The sequence below is a fragment of the Coccinella septempunctata genome, chromosome 2 (assembly GCF_907165205.1).
Source record: "Coccinella septempunctata chromosome 2, icCocSept1.1, whole genome shotgun sequence".
Taxonomy (NCBI): Eukaryota; Metazoa; Arthropoda; class Insecta; order Coleoptera; family Coccinellidae; genus Coccinella; species Coccinella septempunctata.
In genome coordinates, this window is record NC_058190.1 from 1,135,319 (window position 1) to 1,155,795 (window position 20,477).

Below are 20,477 nucleotides of genomic sequence, written 5' to 3' on the forward strand. Positions count from 1 at the left end.
TGATTGATCCCCTTCTTTTTCCTTCTAGCTGCGATCGAGTCAAGGTGTTGATTGAATTCCCGAGTTAAAATAATCATTTTTCTTCGATGCAATTATTTTACTTTTATATTTCTTAAGAAATCCCTTAAATAAGGGGTAAGTATGTTTTAAATTTCAATCAATATTGCTTGATGCTTATTTTTTCTTGTATTACTTGATTGAAACTATAATTTCTCTTTTTTCTTGCAATGCCTCCGCCATTTTTATTATATGCATGGAATGCTTTTTATACTTCGAATATTTTCCATAATTTGTATTTTTCTTTCTTGATGCACGTTTTATTGGTGCCGGTTTTTATTTAATTTTCATTATGTGATCAATTTATTTTATCACACCTCTGTCCTGAAGCAATTCGATTATGATTGCCTCGAGATATTTGCATGTGTTTTTTTTGGTCAGTTTTTTTTTGAATGCGATATAAATTACACAAGTGTTTTTTGTTTCAAAATATTTTACTTGTTACTTTGGAGAAAGAGGTGTCCAGAAATGTATGCTGCCATTTTTTTTCTCATACATGTACTGTGTATTTCAGTTTTTTTTCTTGGAAACTGTCTACTTTTCTTCTCTGATAGAAGCCTACCGAATTTTAATAATTTTCGACCATCTCAAGGCGTTTGGCATTACTGAGTTCACGGAACTGGCGGTACGACCTCGTCTGATTTAGATCCTGAAACCTGCAACAGAACTTCGTCCTGATTTGACACAACATCGGTCAACCTGGTACTCCATTTCAGCAGGGAAGTAGATACTGAGAAAATTTGTATATATATATATATGTATATATCTGCCGTTTACTGCGATTCTAGTTTAAGATAAGACACTTGGTATACCTGTATATAGTTTGTTCTCGTATTCATTCTGATACCAGACAATTTTATTGTATTTATGTGTTTGTGAAATCAACACTTTAGTAAATATACGAGTGATTTGTTCGACTTAGAGTTGTGACATTTTCATTTGGGGGAATTGTGAATCAGGCTCACGACCCATTAGAAACCGAATGGGCTCGGGCAAATTAATCTGTTAGTAAGTAATAGTCACAAGCTGTTACAGAAGTTGCACCAAAATAAAGAACTGAAATATCACTAGATATAAAAACTTAAGGGCCCCTTACTTAAGATTCTGTTCAGCCGCAGTCTTGCAACTGGGAATAAAATTAAGCGTCCATTAACTTTAAACGACGCTTAGTTAAGTACTTGTTTTAAGGTTGTACAATAGCTTTGTTCGTAGAGTGGTTTGCAACGGTTGTGAACTGTACAGAGCAAGCGCAATTCCATTTTAGGGTAGCGAAAATCCATTTGCGCTTGCTCTGTACAGTTCACAACCGTTTCAAACCACTCTACGAACAAGCCTAATACTTTCATTCGCCCTATGCTTCACAATGCTATTCATTTCCATCTTAATTCAAAAACGGATCGATGAATTAATCTCATGTTCAACATGTACAATCAGAAGGAACAAAGAGACTCACGTTTCGTTTTTGAAAAAAAAAAAAGAATATTTTTCTGTTAAACTTAGTTTGAAAATGTTGCTATTTATATATGAGTATGAATTCGAATGCAAAAGTGATGTTTCGAAATAATCAACATGAGTATTTTCTTAAAAAGACCTTCTTCATGATAACGAAAAACTCCACCCTTCTATTTCTGAGTAGCCAATTACAATTCATTTGGCTCTTGCATTGAGATTTACGACCAAACAGTCGAGCAGCTTTTATGAGGGTTAATTTTATAGTAAATCCTTTCATATTGAGGTTATATATACAGGTTAGTTAATTCACCTTCTATTCTTTGTAACCAATTTGAAATGTACAAAAACTTTACCGCACTATAAAGATCCTGAAACGTTGACTAAAAGTTCATTTTATCATGGAAAATATTAAAAACTGAAATCTTCACAAAAAAGTCGTAATCAGAATTGGCTCAAAGGATGTGAATTATGGAAACTCTAAGCTTCCCCCATTGTCACGAGATAGATGAAGATATTTTCAACAGATTAAGATATTTCATGAAAACTCTTATTGAAACACCAAAATATTCTCCGTTCCTCGTTGTAAACAAACAAAATAGCATTATTAACTTTTTTATCTATAAAAATTGACACCAGGGGGCGTATCGCTTGATTGGAATTCCCAATAGTCAAATTCACGATCTTAAAAACGTCAAAACGACATTAAAATATCTCACCTGGGTCCACCAATCCTTCGATGAAGATGGTGCGAAACTTCTTGCTGACTTTTTTATTCTTATCGTTGCTCAGGTTCCTGAACATGGCGTAACTTATGATCATAACGCCGCCCGCTTCGTGCCATTCCCTCACGCAGCTGGCCCTGTCCGCGTTCTGCGGTCTGATGCTGGCCAGTTCGTAAACGTCGTAGTCCTCGTCGCCCGAGAGCCAATTCTTATATTCGGCCCTCCAGTTTAACACAGTGCTCAGGGGGGTGACTATCAGCACCTTCTTCACGTTCGTCTTCTCTTCTTCTAGGAGTGTGTTCGTTAAGGCGATCACCTGAGGGGGAATTATCGATATTATTCAAAAATTGAATAGTTTTGGAAGTTGAAAATTGTACAGGGGGGTTTTAAACACCTGTATATTCGAGTAAATTATTCTCATAGAAGACCAACTTCCGGTTATACCCAAAACAACCTACTACTAACTTATTTCAAATAGCACATCCAGTATATCTTTAAATCCTTAGGACGTTAGACGATCGATTTGATGACAATTTCAACAGTACCTACCTATACCTTACCATGAGGAAAGAAACTCATGAGTTGTCACAATTCTTATTTAGAAAAAATGGTGAAACTGGATGTCACACTTTTTTGAATATTTTTGTTGTGGTTTTTTCAATTTTTTTTCACCTGTTAAAATAAATAAATTTTTTGATTCATATGCAATAAAGAACCATAATTCATATCATAAAGTACTGAGGTTAGTCAGTTATCAGCTTTTCATGTATAATAATGGTAAACTATTTATCTGAGACAGCAATATCTGTAAGGAATTTTAATTATACATAATAATAAAAAAAAGGAGAAATTCCAAAGAAATATAATATCTGCATAATATTATAATTGTTTATGGAAAACCGGATGTACGGGATGTCCCGAATTTGATGTGCAGTAAGGGGATCTCGGAAACTAACCGATAGCACGTTTCTCAACTCTTTTTCAGAGAATGAAAGAATGGTGAAAACCATAGCCTCCTTCGATTTGGAGTTATAAGCAAAAATTGTGATTTTGACGATTTCGAAAAGTTCTCATTACATTTTTGTCTTTGGTATTACAGATCTTGAACTTGAACCTTCTCACAGGCACTTTTTTTACGTAGAATTCCCTGACGAGCTCAAAATATTTTTTCATTTCATGCGAACGTTCGTTTTTTAAATGAAAACTTTTATTGAATTTGTTATTTTTGAATTGGGAAAAAAAAATCTGTTCTCATTAGGTTTTACGTATAAAAGTCCCTTAGAATGTTCAAGGTTCAGATCTGTAACTTCAAAGACAAAAAACTTTTCGAAATCGTCAAAATCTCAGTTTTGCTAATAACTCACAAACGAAGGATAGTAGGAGGCTACTGTTTTCACCATTCTTTGTTTCTCTGCAAAAGAGCTCAAAAACGTGTCATCGGTTTTGCTCTAGCCCTTCTAGTTTCCGAGATCACCTCACTGGACATCGAATTTCAGACATATTATATAATAGTTAATAATAATATTTTGTTTAATTTAATTTCCATAATTATACTGGGTGTTTTCAAAGGTGGGGCTTTTTTTAACAGAAGGTAGAACTCATCAAAATAAATCGTTTATCCAAAAATTGTCTATATAAAATATCCAAGATGGCTGAGATACAACCCCTAGAAGTTCGACAGAATTTCATTGAATTTCAAGTACGGGACTGTGGAAGGTGACTCAGGCATCGCAAAAACGAAACGCAACATAAACATATGGCTGGACAATGAATGGTTCAGTACCAAGTTCATCGGATTAGATGCATCAGGTCACTTTTGAGAGAATCATAATTGTTGTATCGTGCAATATAGGGTGAAAAAAAATGTAGAAAATCCAAGCAGTTTCTTGAAAGTGCTTATGTTAGTTATGTTGAAAAAGTGCTATGATGTTTCCCGATTTCATCCCATTTTCACGACGAATGTTGGATTGTTCGATATTGTGATGCACATTGTGAACAAATTCATGAGTGATTTAGACGAATTTTATTGGTAAGATTTCGAAGTATTGTTTTCTTTTTTACACTTGTGTCCTGAGTTTCTTCTGTCAGTTTGTATCGAAATGAGCCATTTCATAAAATCGTGTAAATTACTAAGAAATAATGAGAACAAGTCGGCAATCCCAAGTTTTCATTTTCATTACCACGTAAATATCAAACGATATTTACGTGGTATCCTAAACAAAACCACATGGACGAATCAGGAGATAAATTTTTTTCGACTGCTTTGCGATAATTCAGCTAACAAACAGTCTAGGGTCGTCTTAAGATCTATTTCAGTAAGCATTTTAAATTTTTTTTTCAACTTGGTCATTTTGAAAGTTTTATACAGGGTGTCCCGTAAAGACCACGTCAAACGAAAACGGAAAGTAGATCAGAATGTGCTCTACCTGATGTGAAAAAATCGTTCGTATGAAAGTCTCACAGTTTTCGAGATATTTGATGTTTTATGAAAATGTTGAATTTTTTCACTTAAAATGCTTTCTCTCTTGCGGAAGCTACAATTAAATACTTTTCGAATCAGTTTTTTTTCCGTAAATTTTGTTGAATGATTACCTCAATTCATGCAATGAAAAATACCACAAAATATTATACAGGGATTCTGAAAAAAAAATTGAAATTCATGTTCTGAAGGAAAGGTATTTTTTGTGCTGAATTCTATCTGACGTGGTATAAAAAAAAGACACTAGACCTTTTCTGCTTATTACGTTGAAAAGTTGCCCATTTTGTGAGGATTCCGAAAAGGTAAAATACAGGTGATAACCTTCGTCACGAAAAAAGATATTTGAATGTTTATCGAGAATGGAGCATTTCTGTGAAAAACTGATTTTGTCACCTTTTCCACAAATTCTTTCATTTTGCAGATTCTGCTGTAACATATTGAATAATTCTCTTGAAAGATGTCAGTAAGTCCTTAAATTACTTATAAAATGAAATTATTCTTTTTTTTTCTTTAATTGCAATGATATAATGTAATAACGCACAGAACCTTCAACATCAACAAATCTATTGTAAAGAAACTTTATAAAAATATCAATAATAAAAATTCAGGATTTTTATTAGAGCAAACGCTCAAAATGACCACCCACTTCGCTAATACATGCCCATCATCTATTGAGAAATGACTTTTTCAAACCATACAAACTTCTCCCCGCTATTTTGGCTGCTGAAATACGAATGCGGTGTGCTTCATCTCTTATAGGATTCGAATAAATTTCCCTTTTTTACAAAACCCCAGTAAAAAAATCCAGAGGATTTAAGTCTGGTGAATCATTGAATCGCATCTCATCAAATCGATGTTCGAGAGTTCTTTAGGCAAAGAAAAAGAAATAAAAAACTCAGTCAGTGAATTAGCATCTTAATAACATTTTGTTGATTTGTTGATTGATTAATAATAATAATAATAATAATAACTGTCATTTATTGACCACAGTCAAAGGCCATCGACCAAAGTCCTTCAGCCTTGTACATTTAGATACATCGATGTAGCAAAAAAAAAAAAAAAAAGGTTAGACTATTATATACTAAATTGGGTTAATTTTTTTTTTTATTGATCTACATAGCCATGGACGTGAGACTGTCCATGATTGTTTGGTCTGGAAATTTTCTGAGTGGGTTGCTCGCTGTATCTCTGTGGAACATGCCATATATATCCTCCAGTTCTTTGACCCGGTTGAAAAATCTGCCATTTAAAATTTTCAGTCGTTCTATTATTGGCTGTATTTTGGTCTTTCTGTAGAGTAGTTCATTGGATGGATTGTGTTATTTATTGAGGGGGTGTCTCATTCGTGTTATTGTTCTCAGAGATGTTCTCTCCCCTACCTCTAGATTTTTTAATACCGAATTTGTGGCATTTGCATATAATGTATGCCCGTACTCCAGAATTGGTCTGCAAACTGTTTTGTATATTTTTGTGGCATTTTCAATGCTTAATCCTTCGTTCTTGTAGGTGAGACATTTGAAGTGTTTCGCTCTTGCAATTGTTTTTTTCTTGGAGAGGTTTGATTGAAGCTTCATATTTAGTTTACCGTCGATTTGTATGCCAAGGTACTTTATTGACGGAGACGGAGTTATATTTCTACTGTCTATCTGAACTAGAGGAGAACTTGGTCTGATCTTGTGGTTGAAGATTATGAATTTAGATTTTTCAGGGTTGGGATGTAGCCTCCATTTGTAAAACCAGGTTATCAATCTGTCCATGTAAAGTTGTAATGCCTTTATGCACTTAGCTACGGTTTTTCCATGCGAGATTATAATGGTGTCATCGGCATATTGCAGGAGATACTGATCTTTGCTATTGTTCTCAGGTATGTCATAGCAGAAAATATTAAAGAGCAAAGGGGAAAGGGGTGAACCCTGTGGTGTACCCTGTTCTGGTGAGAATGAGGTGGATGTTGTCTCATTGATTTTTACACAGAGTTTCCTTTCTTCCAGAAAACTTTTCACCATTTTTATTAAATAGTTCGGAGTGTTGAGTTTGTGTAACTTAAAAAGTAGGCCCTTATGCCACACGCTGTCGAATGCCTTGTTGATGTCCAAACTAACAGCAGCTGTCTGTTTCCGGGTTCTTTGGGCGTTTTGTGTGTTGGATACAAATATAGTAAGAGGATGAATTGTTGACTTTTTTGAGCGGAATCCAAATTGGCTCTTTGGGATAGCGTTCTTAATTTTCTCTTCCAGTCTTCTTTTAATTATTTTTTCAAGAAGTTTTCCCAGTACAGGCAGCAGTGTTATGGGTCTATAATTTTGTATTTTATGATGGTCTGTACCGTGTTTGGCAATGGTGATTATGGTGCCCTTTTTCCATATTTCTGGGAATACTCCGGACCTCAAACAGTATTCATACATCTGAATAATTTTGGCATGTATTTCCTTGTCTAATTTCCTTACAATACTCCATGGAACATTGTCTGATCCTGGGGCACTGTTCTTACTTTTGGAAAGGACATCGTAGTATTCCTCTTCCAAAATATTGACATTTTCATTTTGGTGGGTACTGTCAGCATTCCTGAAAAAACCTTCATACCAAGTGTTTACTTTGGTTTCTTGACTGTAGTCATATTTGATATGTCCATCATATTGGAATGCACCTCTGAAGTAGGCAGCAAACTGTTCTACCTTCTCTTTGTCTGACCTATATTCTTTGTTGTTATCTTTGAGCGTAGGGATCTTATGCAATTGTTTGTATTTCGAGAGTTTGTTAACCTCTTGATAAAATGTTTTTCCCTTTGTTTCGTTAATTTTGTTGCATGCGTTTATCCAAGTGTGTTGTCTGTATTGTTGGACCATGATATGAATGCTTTTGTTGATTTCATTGATGTTTCTTTTAAATTCAGGCTGGGGTTGAATCAGGTATTCTCTGTACATTTTTCTTTTCAGTTTTATCAGGTTTATAATATATGGTGGGAGTTCGTGAAGTACCGTATGATAATTGGCTATGGGAGTATTTTTTTTTATGCTATTTGATAGGGTGTTGTTGAAGTTCTTTATATAATCTCCGTTAATATGTACAGTATGATTATCCTTAATGAAGTCCAGAACTTCTCTATTGACTTTTTTTATTTTGCATGCATGGAACTTGTATATTGTCTTCTTGGGTATTTCTTCAGGTATTTCTTTCAAGTCCAGACTTATCATCATCCCTAAGTGGTTTGATCCAAGGTCTGGGATCAATTCAACATCCAGTATGTTGTTTTTTAGATTAGAGGAATAAATGATTAGGTCGGGTGTACTATCTGGGTTATTTTCCATGATAAATGTCGGGGCTGTCAAATATTTCGAAAATACCCCATTTTGCATAAATTTAGTGAGCTGTTTTTGTTTTGCTATGTTGACATTGAAATCACCGATAATCATTGAATATTTATATACTGCTGCCTTTGTTAAGATTGTCTCCTCGATCTTTGAATGGGGATGTATATACACTAGGAAAACATGTAATTTCTCTCCTTGGAAGGGTATTGTGAAATGCAGGCATTCATTCAGTTTGTTGTTGATAGTAGGAGGGTTTTCCTTTCCCATTTTCAGCCGTGGGTGGCACTGCACAATGCTACCTCCTCTGGTGTTGATCATTTTGTTCCCGATTTTCCTGATGGTTTCCCAATCTTTGTATGAAATACACTGTTCTTCTGTTATTTTCGCTTCAACAAACATTGCACACTGGATCTCATTTTTTTCCACAAAGTTGTTGATCAAATGCTTTTTGGGGATATAGCTGTTGATGTTGTTGTAGAGGAATTTTATTTTAGATATCAAATTGGCCATTGTTGTTTGTTGGTTCTGTAGGGGATGCTTCATCGGGGTCTTCAATGTCGAACATCAAGATATACACCCTGTTTCCCGAGAAAACAGCAACAGTGTCAATATTATACTGATTTATGAATCTACGTTTCAATTTATCCAGTAGTTCTTCTCTGTTGGTATTTTTAGGTTTGTTCAATTTCCTAATATAGGTGTTAATTATCTCATCATGTATTGTAACTGGGCTGTGCACTCTGTTTTGTTTCTTGTGGAATTCTTCTATGTTTCTGGATTTTTTGTTTAAGGACTTAATAGCAACGTTGGGTATACCCTCTAACGGTTTTTTGGGGTGGTTTGGACATTTAGGTGACCATGCTTGATGATCTTCGGAGCCGCATGCCCTACATTTTGGTGGTAGATTGGTCTTGCATTGTGATTCTTTGTGTGGGCCCTGACATTTAGTGCATTTCAATGGGTTGTTACAGTTCACAGTTGTATGATCGAAAAGTAGGCATTTGCTGCATGGTACTGGTGTAGGTTCTGGTGGGTGACTTGGGAATACTAAGTAGTGTCTGTTTTTGAAAAACATACCTTCATTCAGAAGTTTCTCAAATGTTGCTTCATCTCCTGTTATTATTCTTATGATTCCAGTTTTCTTGTTTGTTGTTTTGGAAACAATCCTTTTGCAATATCTGTGAGGCAAATTTAAATTATCAAGGTGTTGACTTATCTCTTTTTCATCAATTGTTTTCTCTACTGCTGTAATTACCACCGAAAATGTTTTTTGCGGATCACTTCTCTCTTTTGTTCTTAGGTAAGATTTAGTTTCATTATATTTAGTTAGAATTTTAATGACTTTCATCTCTTCCAGTGCTTTTTGTAGTTCCTCCTTCTTGCTATTTGATTTAAGTAGATATCCCAGTTTTGTTCTCAATATGACATCTTTTGAATTTGGGAATTTTTCATTCCATTTTTCTGCCATTTCTATTCTATCTTTGATTATTGCTTCATCTACTGATAGATAGAATAAATTTTTATATTCTGTGTTTCGAATTTCATTCATTCTTGTGGAAAATTGTTTGTTTGTAATCTCTCTCATTTTTGTAGAATAGTTTCTTTTGGTTGTAGCGTATGTTGACTGGTATTTATCAGTGGCAACATTTGTGTTGGGTAGCGTTTGTGAGGAAATCCCTTGATTACTTATCTGGGAATTCCCAGCAGCTGTTGTATCCAGATGTGTACGGTAATCACAACGTATTATTGTTGGTTGATTTTCTTTCTTGGATCTCGATGTTTTTTTGTTGGGACCTAATTGTGTGGGAGAGGATGGTTCACTGCTTCTTTTTCGCTTGTAACGAACTTTTTTCCATTCGCCACAGTCCATAATCTCCATTTCACTAAACTCGCCGTCACTTGACAAGTTCATGACTACTTTGGGAATTTAAATTATTAATTCAAATCCAAATAACACTGCCTTGCTTTTATCAACCGTTCGCGGCAGATGCTCGCACAGGACTCTGATTGATTATTTTCAGCAGGAAGTGCAAAATGAAAGTATTTATGGAAAAGGTGAAAAAATCAGTTTTTCATAGAAATGTTCCATTTTCGATAAACATTCAAATATCTTTTTTCGTGAAGAAGTTTTTCACCTGTATTTTACCATTTCGGGATCCTCACAAAATAGGCAACTTTTCAACGTAATATGCAGAAAAGGTCTAGTGTCTTTTTTTTATACCATGTCAGATAGAATTCAGCACAAAAAAACACTTCCTTCAGAACATGAATTTAAATTTTTTTTTCAGAATCCCTGTAAAATATTCTGTGGTATTTTTCATTGCAGGAATTGGAGTAATCATTCAACAAAATTTACGGAAAAAAACTGATTCGAAAAGTATTTAATTGTAGCTTCCGCAAGAGAGAAAGCATTTTAAGTGAAAAAATTCAACATTTTCATAAAACATCAAATATCTCGAAAACTGTGAGACTTTCATATGAACGATTTTTTCACATCAGGTAGAGCACATTCTGATCTACTTTCCGTTTTCGTTTGACGTGGTCTTTACGGGACACCCTGTATACATAGGTGATTTTTTGTGAAATGCTTCATTTCGACCAATTTCTGTTGAAAAAAAAGCTCACCTTCAAATACACCCTGTATTTAATCATTCCGGAAAAAATTAAGTAGGACAAGTAGGTTTCGACAGAAAGCAAGCATTCCCCTTTGGTAGACCTTTTTTTAAGTTGACAAACATGTTGGAACCCCTCCATTGGAGTTAGTTTTTAGATTTCTTCATCGTGAAGGTTTTCCTTACATATTTATTATTCTTTTATGCTGATTATTTATTACTTATAATTTCTTTTTGATTTCATTTTTCAATGTGAGGTTTGTTGATTTTCAGCCAATTGTCATTCTGGAATTGTTCTAATTATGTATAAGTTAACGAGCAATTTATAATAAAATATTGTGCTAGCGAAGCCGCTGGTTTAAGCCAGTCGTGTATAAAATATCCACCGAAAAGGAGAGTAAATAAATCGACATACCTGTAACGTTTTACCCAATCCCATACAATGGGCGAGGATACAACCGGACCCTTGCGATTTCTTGATCCTCGCCAACGATTCGAAACACGCGTCCCACATGAACTGTATACCGCTGGCTTGATGAGGCTTCAGCTTAGAGACCAGGGCTTTGTCCACCTGCAGCAACGGCTCTCCCGTCTTTTCGTCGATGTCCAACACCAGCTTCTCGACCTTGGAATTGGCCAGTTCGGAACTCTCGTAGATCTGATTGTACTGGAAAAAATGCGTTTCTCAGTCCTTAAAAATAGGGAAACGTTACACGTACTGGTCCAGAAAATAATGTACGGAATAAACGCATAAGAAGGAGAGCGCACAATTTGTTGGTGCTGAATTCTCCTAGGTTTGTGCTATTTGCTACCCTTGAAATCTGTTCTATTTTGTAGACGGTTCTCAAGATATTCTGTAACGTGGTTACCTCGGAGAAAACTTATCTCGAGCGCCAGCTATTCTTTTCACTAGGAAGAATAGCAAACCTACCACAGTAGCTGCTAGTCGGAGACAGAGTTCGCTGTTATCTAGGGTGGTAGCGATAACGAAGTAGTCAAAATCAAATTATGTACCAGTTTATTCACACCTTCGGAAACTGATTATATAAACAACGGAAATACGTGTAGGTATGAAATATGAGCAAATCTATCAGCAAACATACATTCGGGAAATTCGATCCGGTCACGAGCACTTTATAAAGTTTATACCGGGTACAGTGAAAAAAATCAAAGGTTGTTCAATAAAATGCGCCAACCAGAACTGACGAAATGGATACTAAGGATGACCTCGCGAAGTGAAATGACTTGCTATACGGTATCGGGATGTAATTAATTGTATTTCTCCAGAAATGAAGGAAACACAACTATCTACTCGAGACTTTTACTCGCTACCCCAAGGGCTAACGCACCATGACTGATGCGAAGAAAAGGCCTATTTTTAGCGCAACTTCGGGATTTCACTGACGACGAGCGGTATCTCTTATTCTCTACCCCAAGGGCTTCCGCACCATGACTGATAGAAAAGAAGAGATTCGGTTTCAACACTTATGACGCGGAACGCGAACAGGGGGGTTGACGGGACTTTCCCTTCAGTACCCCAAGGGCTTACGCACCATGACTGATAGCGAAGGGAAAAGTCAGACTCGCGAAACAGTGTAAAGTACGGCAAAAGATAACAGAAAGCGATACAGTACAGCAGTGTCACAGAAGTAACCGGTGTAGGTCTGATGAAGAAACTGAACGGTAAAGACGGGGACCTACCTCCTTTATTTCAGGCACTCGCGGAAAACAAACGAAAACTAAATATTAATTCCTAAGAGCACTAACCCTCGCAACACAAAATTATTTCTAAATTCGTTGAACGGCTTGTCGTGCACACAATTAAAGTCGAATCGCAGATAAAAGAGAGTACGGAGAGTAAAAGTGACTAAAAAGCAAAAGAGTCAAAGTAAAAGAGAGCGTCGCGGGAAAAAATCTGCTTTTATAGGCAAATCCCCCACACGTTAAAAATCTGAAAATTCCAGAATGCAACAAGAGTGAAAAACGTCGTCAGCTCCGGTTAATTGCATATCAACATCAGAAAAACGTCAAAATCTTCAACGGCATGCAAGAAAAACAACGTTAAACACAGATAAACGGTTTTTTACATTTACTCTGCCTATCGGAATGAATGTACTGAATATTTGAGAATTAAAATATTTTCAAAGGAGGAAATGTGAAATGAAAGGAATGCACTAAAATGAACTCCAATTTTCTCAGAAAACTGGAGATCATTACAATCCTATTTTTTTTAAAATTGTGTCTCAAGTCTTTTTCTGTCAGTTGGTAACGAAATGGGCCATTTTATAGATTTTATAGCTTTCGATGCCATTGAGTAATATAGATTTCATTATGCACTAGTGAAGATCCAACAGATCATTAATTTTTCCCTTTTTTCCTACGAGCTTTCCTCGAATTTTTATCGATTACTTCTCTAACCCTAGATCGATGTGAGCTACTTACTTTTTTCTGTTTCTCCAAAATCCTCTGTTTTCTCTCTTTTTCTTCGGCAGCCGCTTTCTTCGTTTGGGCTGACAGGGAATCTTTCGAGATCATCTAAAAAAATAAAATTGTGATGGTGAATTTTCAACTCAATGATCCTAAAGACAAACCTTTTTTAATTTTCTCCTAGTTACAGCATCGTCGCTCTCGCTACTATCGTCTTCAATTTTTTTTATTCTTTTCCTTTTTCTATTTCGCCTGAAAGAAAATATCGTGTATCGTATCGTTCAAGCGAACAAAGTTTTTCACTTACGCATCTTCTTCTTCCTTGTCCGAAACGTTCTCACTCTTGGAACTTTCTTTGTCGCTTCCATTACACTTCGTTTCGGATTCTTTAGTCTTTTCTCCCTCCGACTCGGACGAGCTCTTAATTTTTTTGCTACAATGGGAAAACGATTTACAGTCAACTGTTCTACATACAATTTCGTTCATTAAATAAATAGAATCAATGAAAACAAGAATATAAAGAGGATCGACATCGGTATAAGAGATGTGAACTTTCGCACAAAAACGAGTAATTTCCAACAGTTTGTGTTGTCGACACTATGATACGTTGCCGATTTATTTCGATCGTTTTGTTTTGTACCAAGAGTTCGTTTAACTATGTAAAAATTGTTTTTGGCTACTTCCGATTGATTCTAGTCTGTTATACCCGTATTTCATTAGTTTTCCACAATCAAAGTTCTTTTCAGAATTACCAAATTTTCACACTGAATATAATAAACGAGTTGAAAAGTGTGACACTTCACTGTTACTCAATTTCAAATTGTTTGAATGAAATTATGATAAAATCTGATTATGACAACTGTTAAAAATTGAGCGAAGCCCCCCTCCGATCTTTCTCTAGTCGACGCTCCTGACCAGCTCCGGTGGCCAAGTATAGTACCCCAATTCTGCGGTCCCTAACTCCGCCCTGGAAGGCCTGCTCCTATAATCGTGCACTCAATTGATATGATCTACTCATTGTAATTTGTACTCTCATCGATCTATTCTCATATTTATTCATCGTGCTCTACATACAGATACAGATAGATATTTCTTAAGCCCTCTGCTCTTCTCGAAACCAACGATTAGTGGTTTCCATCATTGGTATTCTCGATTTGTACCTCTCATAATTTATCAATTGTATCTTCTGTTTTTCTGGACGTTCTAATCGTGTTTACTTGTAAATGTTGTATTCATTGATACATTTTTGAACCCTTCAAGACCAACGTAATGTATATCAATAATACTATTCCTGCTCTTCTAGGGGTAATTATGATTGTTCTTTTCATTTAATTAATTATTCTAGATCTTCTCATTTAATTAGAATATTCTTGCCCTTCTCATATTAATTATAATATTCTAGCACTTCTCAGATTAATTAATTTTGCTTTTTTCATTTAACTCGAGATTCATGCTCTGCTCATAGTTGAATCATAATTTGACGTATTAATCTCCCATTAATTATCAGACTTAGACCATGTAATATTAATGGAAACAACAATTCCGACGGAATTGTCGTTCCAATAATGTGAGTTAGTCATGAACTATCATAGGAAGTAGACCATGTAGTTTCACCTTTTGGCCTATTTCACCAAAACAACTCAGCCTACTCATTAAAATTCACTATTCTGACTTTCTGTTTTTCTGATGGAATAAAGAGGCTTTCACAATCAATTTTTATTGATTGCTCTGTCAGTGTAAGCGTTGTGTTAATTTTGAATTTATTGAATTTCCTCAATGTCTAAGTCTGACCTCAAGTGACTTCTCATTTGAACTACTCTGGATTATCTCTACTTCTAGTTGGATAATGTCTCTCTGAGTCTATAGATGTTATTGATATTTGTTTCTTATTACTGTATTAGCTTCATGCAGGTGACTTATTTATTTTATGATTCTGAACGATATTCAGTAAATGTTCCAACTGAATTATCTTGTCATACAGTTCAATATTATTTTTTTTTAACAAAATCACAACAACCCCGATTTTGAACAACATAAGCCTAAATGAATAAATTTTTTGAGCCATTTCTACAATAAATAAAACTTTTTGGCAAAATTGGGGATTTTCTATAAAAACAGCAAAAATTTCATTACTTATTCAATCAGGCGCAACAAGAAGCCAACAGAATCACTTATCAACCATTTCTATATGGCTAATCACCCAATTTTTCTCTTTCTCTTTTTACAGAAAAATGTAGGGCGAGAGGCATTTATATTCAGTTTTAATATCACAAGCGAAGTTTATAGAGTAAGGAAGTTAGGAAACGATGCGATTAAAGCGATGTTTGCGCCATCTCGTGTTTCGAATGTGTTACTAAGAACCTAAAGTGTAGGAAAGTCGGTTGAAATTCAATACTATAATACATCAAAATGTTAATCCTCCATTTTTGTCTTAAAAAAATTGACCGTTTTTAAATTTGATGGGACATCAAATCTTAATGAACTTTCCGGAAACTGGTCGCAGAAACGTCTAGAATATTACTCACCTAGATTTTACGAATTTGTTTTTCTTGAAGAATGTGTCGAAGTCTGAATCATCATCCGAATCATTAGAACTCAAAATGATTTGTTTGGTTGATTCTTCTTTCTCTTTCCCTTTTTCCTGAAAATTTTCAATAAATACACTCATTTCAAGAATCGTACAAAACTTCGAGCTCAACTTTACTGATTAAAGTTTCATCGGCTGAAAACAATCACAATTATTATCAAGTGAGCATCTTTCGACTTTTAATCCAAATTCTATCAGAAATGATGCTGTGTTAGTATCGGAAAAATATGAATTATGACCTCAATTAAGTACAAAACTTTACGGTGGGTATAAAAGTTCAATGCACCTGCATCAGAAAGTTGAACTCGATAACTTATTGACTTACAGAATTTGCATCTTCCTCGTTGTCCGATGAGATCAATACTTTATCTGTTTTATTACTATTTGATGTTGGATCCTGTGAAAAGAAAGGCATTATAAAGTGCTTTCGTTAAACGTGGACGGAAATTACAAGACTCGCATTGAATAACACTGATATTCAGAAATCAATCATAACAGCTTTATAATAAAATTCTATTATCAATGAATATAGAGGGTGACTATTCAACTCGTACAAATATTTTAACAGTAGATTCTTGAGGTCAAGAGAAACACTTGTTTTCTTTACCATTCATTCCGAATCGGCTCGGTTGATGAACCATAAAAAAAATTATTTTTAGTTCTATCTATTCTTAATTTTATCGAATGAAATGAATTTCTGAATATGGATTTTCATTTATTCGATTAATCTTTTTCGAACACAGATATCTCCCACGTCTTCTAGTTTTCTCATTATGACCTTTATGTAGCAGAAAAATACCAAAAATTCAAAGAACCCAACAGCACATTAAAAATGGCTATCTTTTTATCAGGGCCGAATCGGAAAAAATGATAAGAAAAAGAGTTTCTTTTGACCTCAAGAATCTATTGCTTGAATATTTGTACGAGTCCGAGACTCACCCTGTATACAGGGTGTCCAGGAAAATGTGGGAAATCTTCGCATCATTTTTTTTCCTAGCGGCTCTCCCTACGGAAAAACGGCTTCCTAAATGACGCCACTGGAAATCCATTTTACTGGAATACATTTTGAACTATTCAATATAATTTAATGAACATTTGATATGATAAACAGTGGTAAGGACCTCTTGAAATACTGCCCTTAAATTTAAATTAGCTTGTTTAGTTTATCAGGGGCGGATTAGGTATTAAAAAACACAAATTTGGATACCTTGAACATTAAGCTAAAGAAAAGATATTCTTGTTAATTGTTAATTGTCGATAAAATGAACTGTTTTCAAAAAACAAAAGTTTTTTATTTCTATTGAAAAAACAATGAATTCTAATTTTTTTTTTGTGCAACACGAAAGTTATTCAAGGATCAAGAAAGTTCTAGTTTATGCAATTGAATCTGACAAAATTACAAAGATTCTTAAAAAATGCAGTTTTGGACAGAAAGGCACCTTAACAACCTAATCCCCTGGTAAACTAAACAAGCTAATATGAATGTACGGGCAGTATTTCAAGAGGTCCTTACTACTGTTTATCATATCAAATTTTCATTAAATAGGGAATACTCCTTCCGACGAAAATGGTGTATTTTTTATGAAATATCTTTGAAACGTCACATTTTGAAATAACCATTTCAACCGTTTCCCAAAAAAAAAATTATTTTAAGCACTCAAAAATGAAAAATAAAAACGGCATTTAAAATTTAAAGCGTTTCATGCCGATTGCACAAGTTGGCAACATCGACTGAAATATGCCTTGATAATAGAGGACAGTAAATACACTATCCAGATGAGATAGACAAAGATGGCTGTCTATGAAGACTGGGACGAACGAGGAAGGTCGTAAAATTTTATGGGATTTTTATGGCCGGTTGCTGTTGAGGCTCGCCAGTAAGTAGGCGCCTGTGAATCAACAGATGTTATTTTATAAACAAGCTGAACGGACATTGTTCTTTTTATTATCTAGTAGGCGCTGTTGCCAAATCGTAAACTTGAAACCAATCGATTTAAATTTTAAAAACCCATATTTGAAGAATGATTTTTGAATAGTTTCCGCGATGCATTTGAAAAAATCATAAATGAAACTCATAATTATTCAGATTAAATTTGCAAATGCAGTGATAACCCAAATTGAGGAGAATTCCCCATTGGATGGAAACTTGTCATCTTATTTTTTATGTTTGATCTGAATCCGAGAGATTTCCCACATTTTTTCGGACACCCTGTGTACAGGGTGAATTTTATATTAAATTCGTTTCTGTTGGACTTTAATTTTTGTTGTTTGTTCGATAATACGTCCTTTTATCGTAAATTACTCTGTTGTAGCGTGAAGATGGAAGAACTTCCGAAACATTGCATGGTGAATAAATGATTATGCAACCTTGTTCTTTGAATCAATAAACCCTCCTCAACTGTATATACTAAGAACGATATTTCGTGGCGGTTGAATAATATTTAGGTTTACAATTAAAACAATATGGGATATCGAACCTCAAGTGTATTAAAATGAAGTTATGCTTCTTGCTACAGGAGCACTTTAACTCATTTTCATATTTTCCTTCAAATGTGGCCCGATGAGATGATTAATGGAGGAATTCCCTACATGTTGGCCAACATAGAAAAAGGTCTAAAAGGTCTACCAACGGGGAATGATTGCTTCCTAACGAAACCTACTTCCTTCTTTCCGCAATGATCAAATATAATCATGAAATTCTACCGAGCTTTCTAGAGTTTACTGTTAAAGAGAAAAAAAGATTTTCATAACCTCGATTGCTGATTGGTTGAAATTTATGTTGGTATTACTACTTCTTGTGACAATTGACATGTTTCGTTGGCAAATGTCAAGAAGGAAAAAGTAATCTGTTAGGTTATGAGCAAAGTTTTGGTTATGTGCACAATCTTTGCTTGAACGCATTCTTGTTTTCTTGTATTTTGTAAGCTACACAGCACATTGACAATATTAATATTAATATTAATATTAATATTATATATATATATATATATATATATATATATATATATATATATATATATATATATATATATATATATATATATATATATATATATATATATATATATATATATATATATATATATATATATATATATATCAGTAAAAATGGCATTTGCCAATGAAATATGTCAATTGTCACAAGAAGTATTATAGTAATACCAACATAAATTTCAACCAATCAGCAATCGAGGTTATCAAAGTCTTTTTTTCTCTTTAACAGTAAACTCTAGAAAGCTCGGTAGAATTTCATAAATATATTTAATCATTGCGGAAAGAATGAAGTAGGTTTCGTTAGAAAGCAATCATTTCCCGTTGGTAGACCTTTTAGACCTTTTTCTATGTTGGCCAACATGTAGGGAACTCCTCCATTGACACAAACTGTCCGTTCGTGAGGAGTTGCCTGACTCGATCTTGTCAGGCGTTTATTGTCCCAGTCGCTAATGACTCCTTACGGGCAGTAAAGGGCAATCACGACAACAACGATCTTGAATGGACTATACGTTAATAATAAATTATAAATACCTCTTTATTTGTGTTGCTGAGTTTCCCAGAAAACGTGAACGTTTCCGAATCCGATCCTGAGTTATCACTACTGTCCCCACTCTTCCCATCTGGAGCATCCTTTACACTACTATCTTCGGCTAGTTTTTCCGTAGGAACAGTACCATCCTCCACACTTACGCAACTATTTTCTGGATTCTTTTTCGAATCCACCTCCTCACTACTGCTACCACCAGATATTTTCTTATTTTTCGAATTGTTTTTTCGATCTTCTCTTTTCCTCTTGAGCGCCTCTTCGTCCGACGAATCTGAATCGTTTGCTGGAACGAGCGGCTCCTTTCTCTTGGAAGTTTTTCTCTGCGTTCTGCTCTTCGGACCGCTCTTCCTCCTCGTGTGTTCGATTTCTCCCTCGTCGCTCTCGTTTACTTTTCTGGATTTAGCGGCGTTTGTCCTATTTGAGTTATCGCTTTCTGTTTCGTCGTTTTCGTCCCTTTTTCTGGAATTTTTTTTGGTTTCGCCATTATCGCACGAATTTGAATTTTCCTCCCCGTTTTCTAAATCTTGTGAGGGGGTTTCTTCTGAAATTTCCTTTTCTGCCATCTGTTCGCAACTGAAAAAATTTATGTGGTTAGCATTATTAATCACGAATACAGTCTGTATAATAGGCAAGGGCCCATTAAGAGTTCATGGAGAACTAATCATAATTTACTGCTAAAAATTACCATTATAATCATATCATAATCATAATCATAATCTTTATTCATGCTTTACAATCGAAAATTGTTTGCACTCGTCAAAATACAAAATGGACATAATCACAATTTCATAAATAAATAATTAAAATACAAATTTAAACATCGAAATCGATACACAAGTTTCCTGAGGGATCAAGACACAAGTTCTCATTCAAAAATTCTTCTATTGCGTAAAATGCATACTTAATCAAAAACGTTCTTATAACAGTTTTAAATCCCTTCAGGGAAAATTCTCTGATTTCAGTAGGAATTTTATTATATAGTTTAATGGACATATAAAATGGGCCCCTTTGTGACAAAGTAAGTCTGAGGAAATCTGCTTTGTAAAGATTTCTACTCCTGGTTTCATACTCATGACAACTCCCATTCTGCACGTAACTATCCTTGTTTTTATGTGCATGTATCAACAATTCCAAAATATAAAGACTGGGAAATGTCAATATCCCAAGCCTGATGAACGCTGGCCTGCAATCATCCCTATACTTCAACCCACCGACAAGTCTAACAGCTCTTCTCTGCAGAGCGAAAATACGACTGCTAGAGGAGCAGTTGCCCCAGACCAGAACACCAT

The 20,477-nt window shown here is 34.8% G+C and overlaps 1 protein-coding gene across 1 annotated transcript in view; it reads right to left on the bottom strand.

Moving 5' to 3' along the window:
- The window catches only part of LOC123306770 (transcriptional regulator ATRX homolog), a 60,047-nt gene that overhangs the window by 30,504 nt on the left and 9,066 nt on the right, over positions 1-20,477 (bottom strand). The window contains exons 2-9 of the mRNA XM_044888907.1: positions 19,173-19,761; positions 15,973-16,044; positions 15,586-15,701; positions 13,368-13,493; positions 13,225-13,312; positions 13,076-13,168; positions 11,049-11,300; positions 2,226-2,547 (exon numbers count right to left, since the gene is read on the bottom strand). Of these exons, the coding sequence (XP_044744842.1) occupies positions 2,226-2,547; positions 11,049-11,300; positions 13,076-13,168; positions 13,225-13,312; positions 13,368-13,493; positions 15,586-15,701; positions 15,973-16,044; positions 19,173-19,761 (1,658 nt within the window). The remainder of the gene's footprint in view (positions 1-2,225; positions 2,548-11,048; positions 11,301-13,075; positions 13,169-13,224; positions 13,313-13,367; positions 13,494-15,585; positions 15,702-15,972; positions 16,045-19,172; positions 19,762-20,477) is intronic.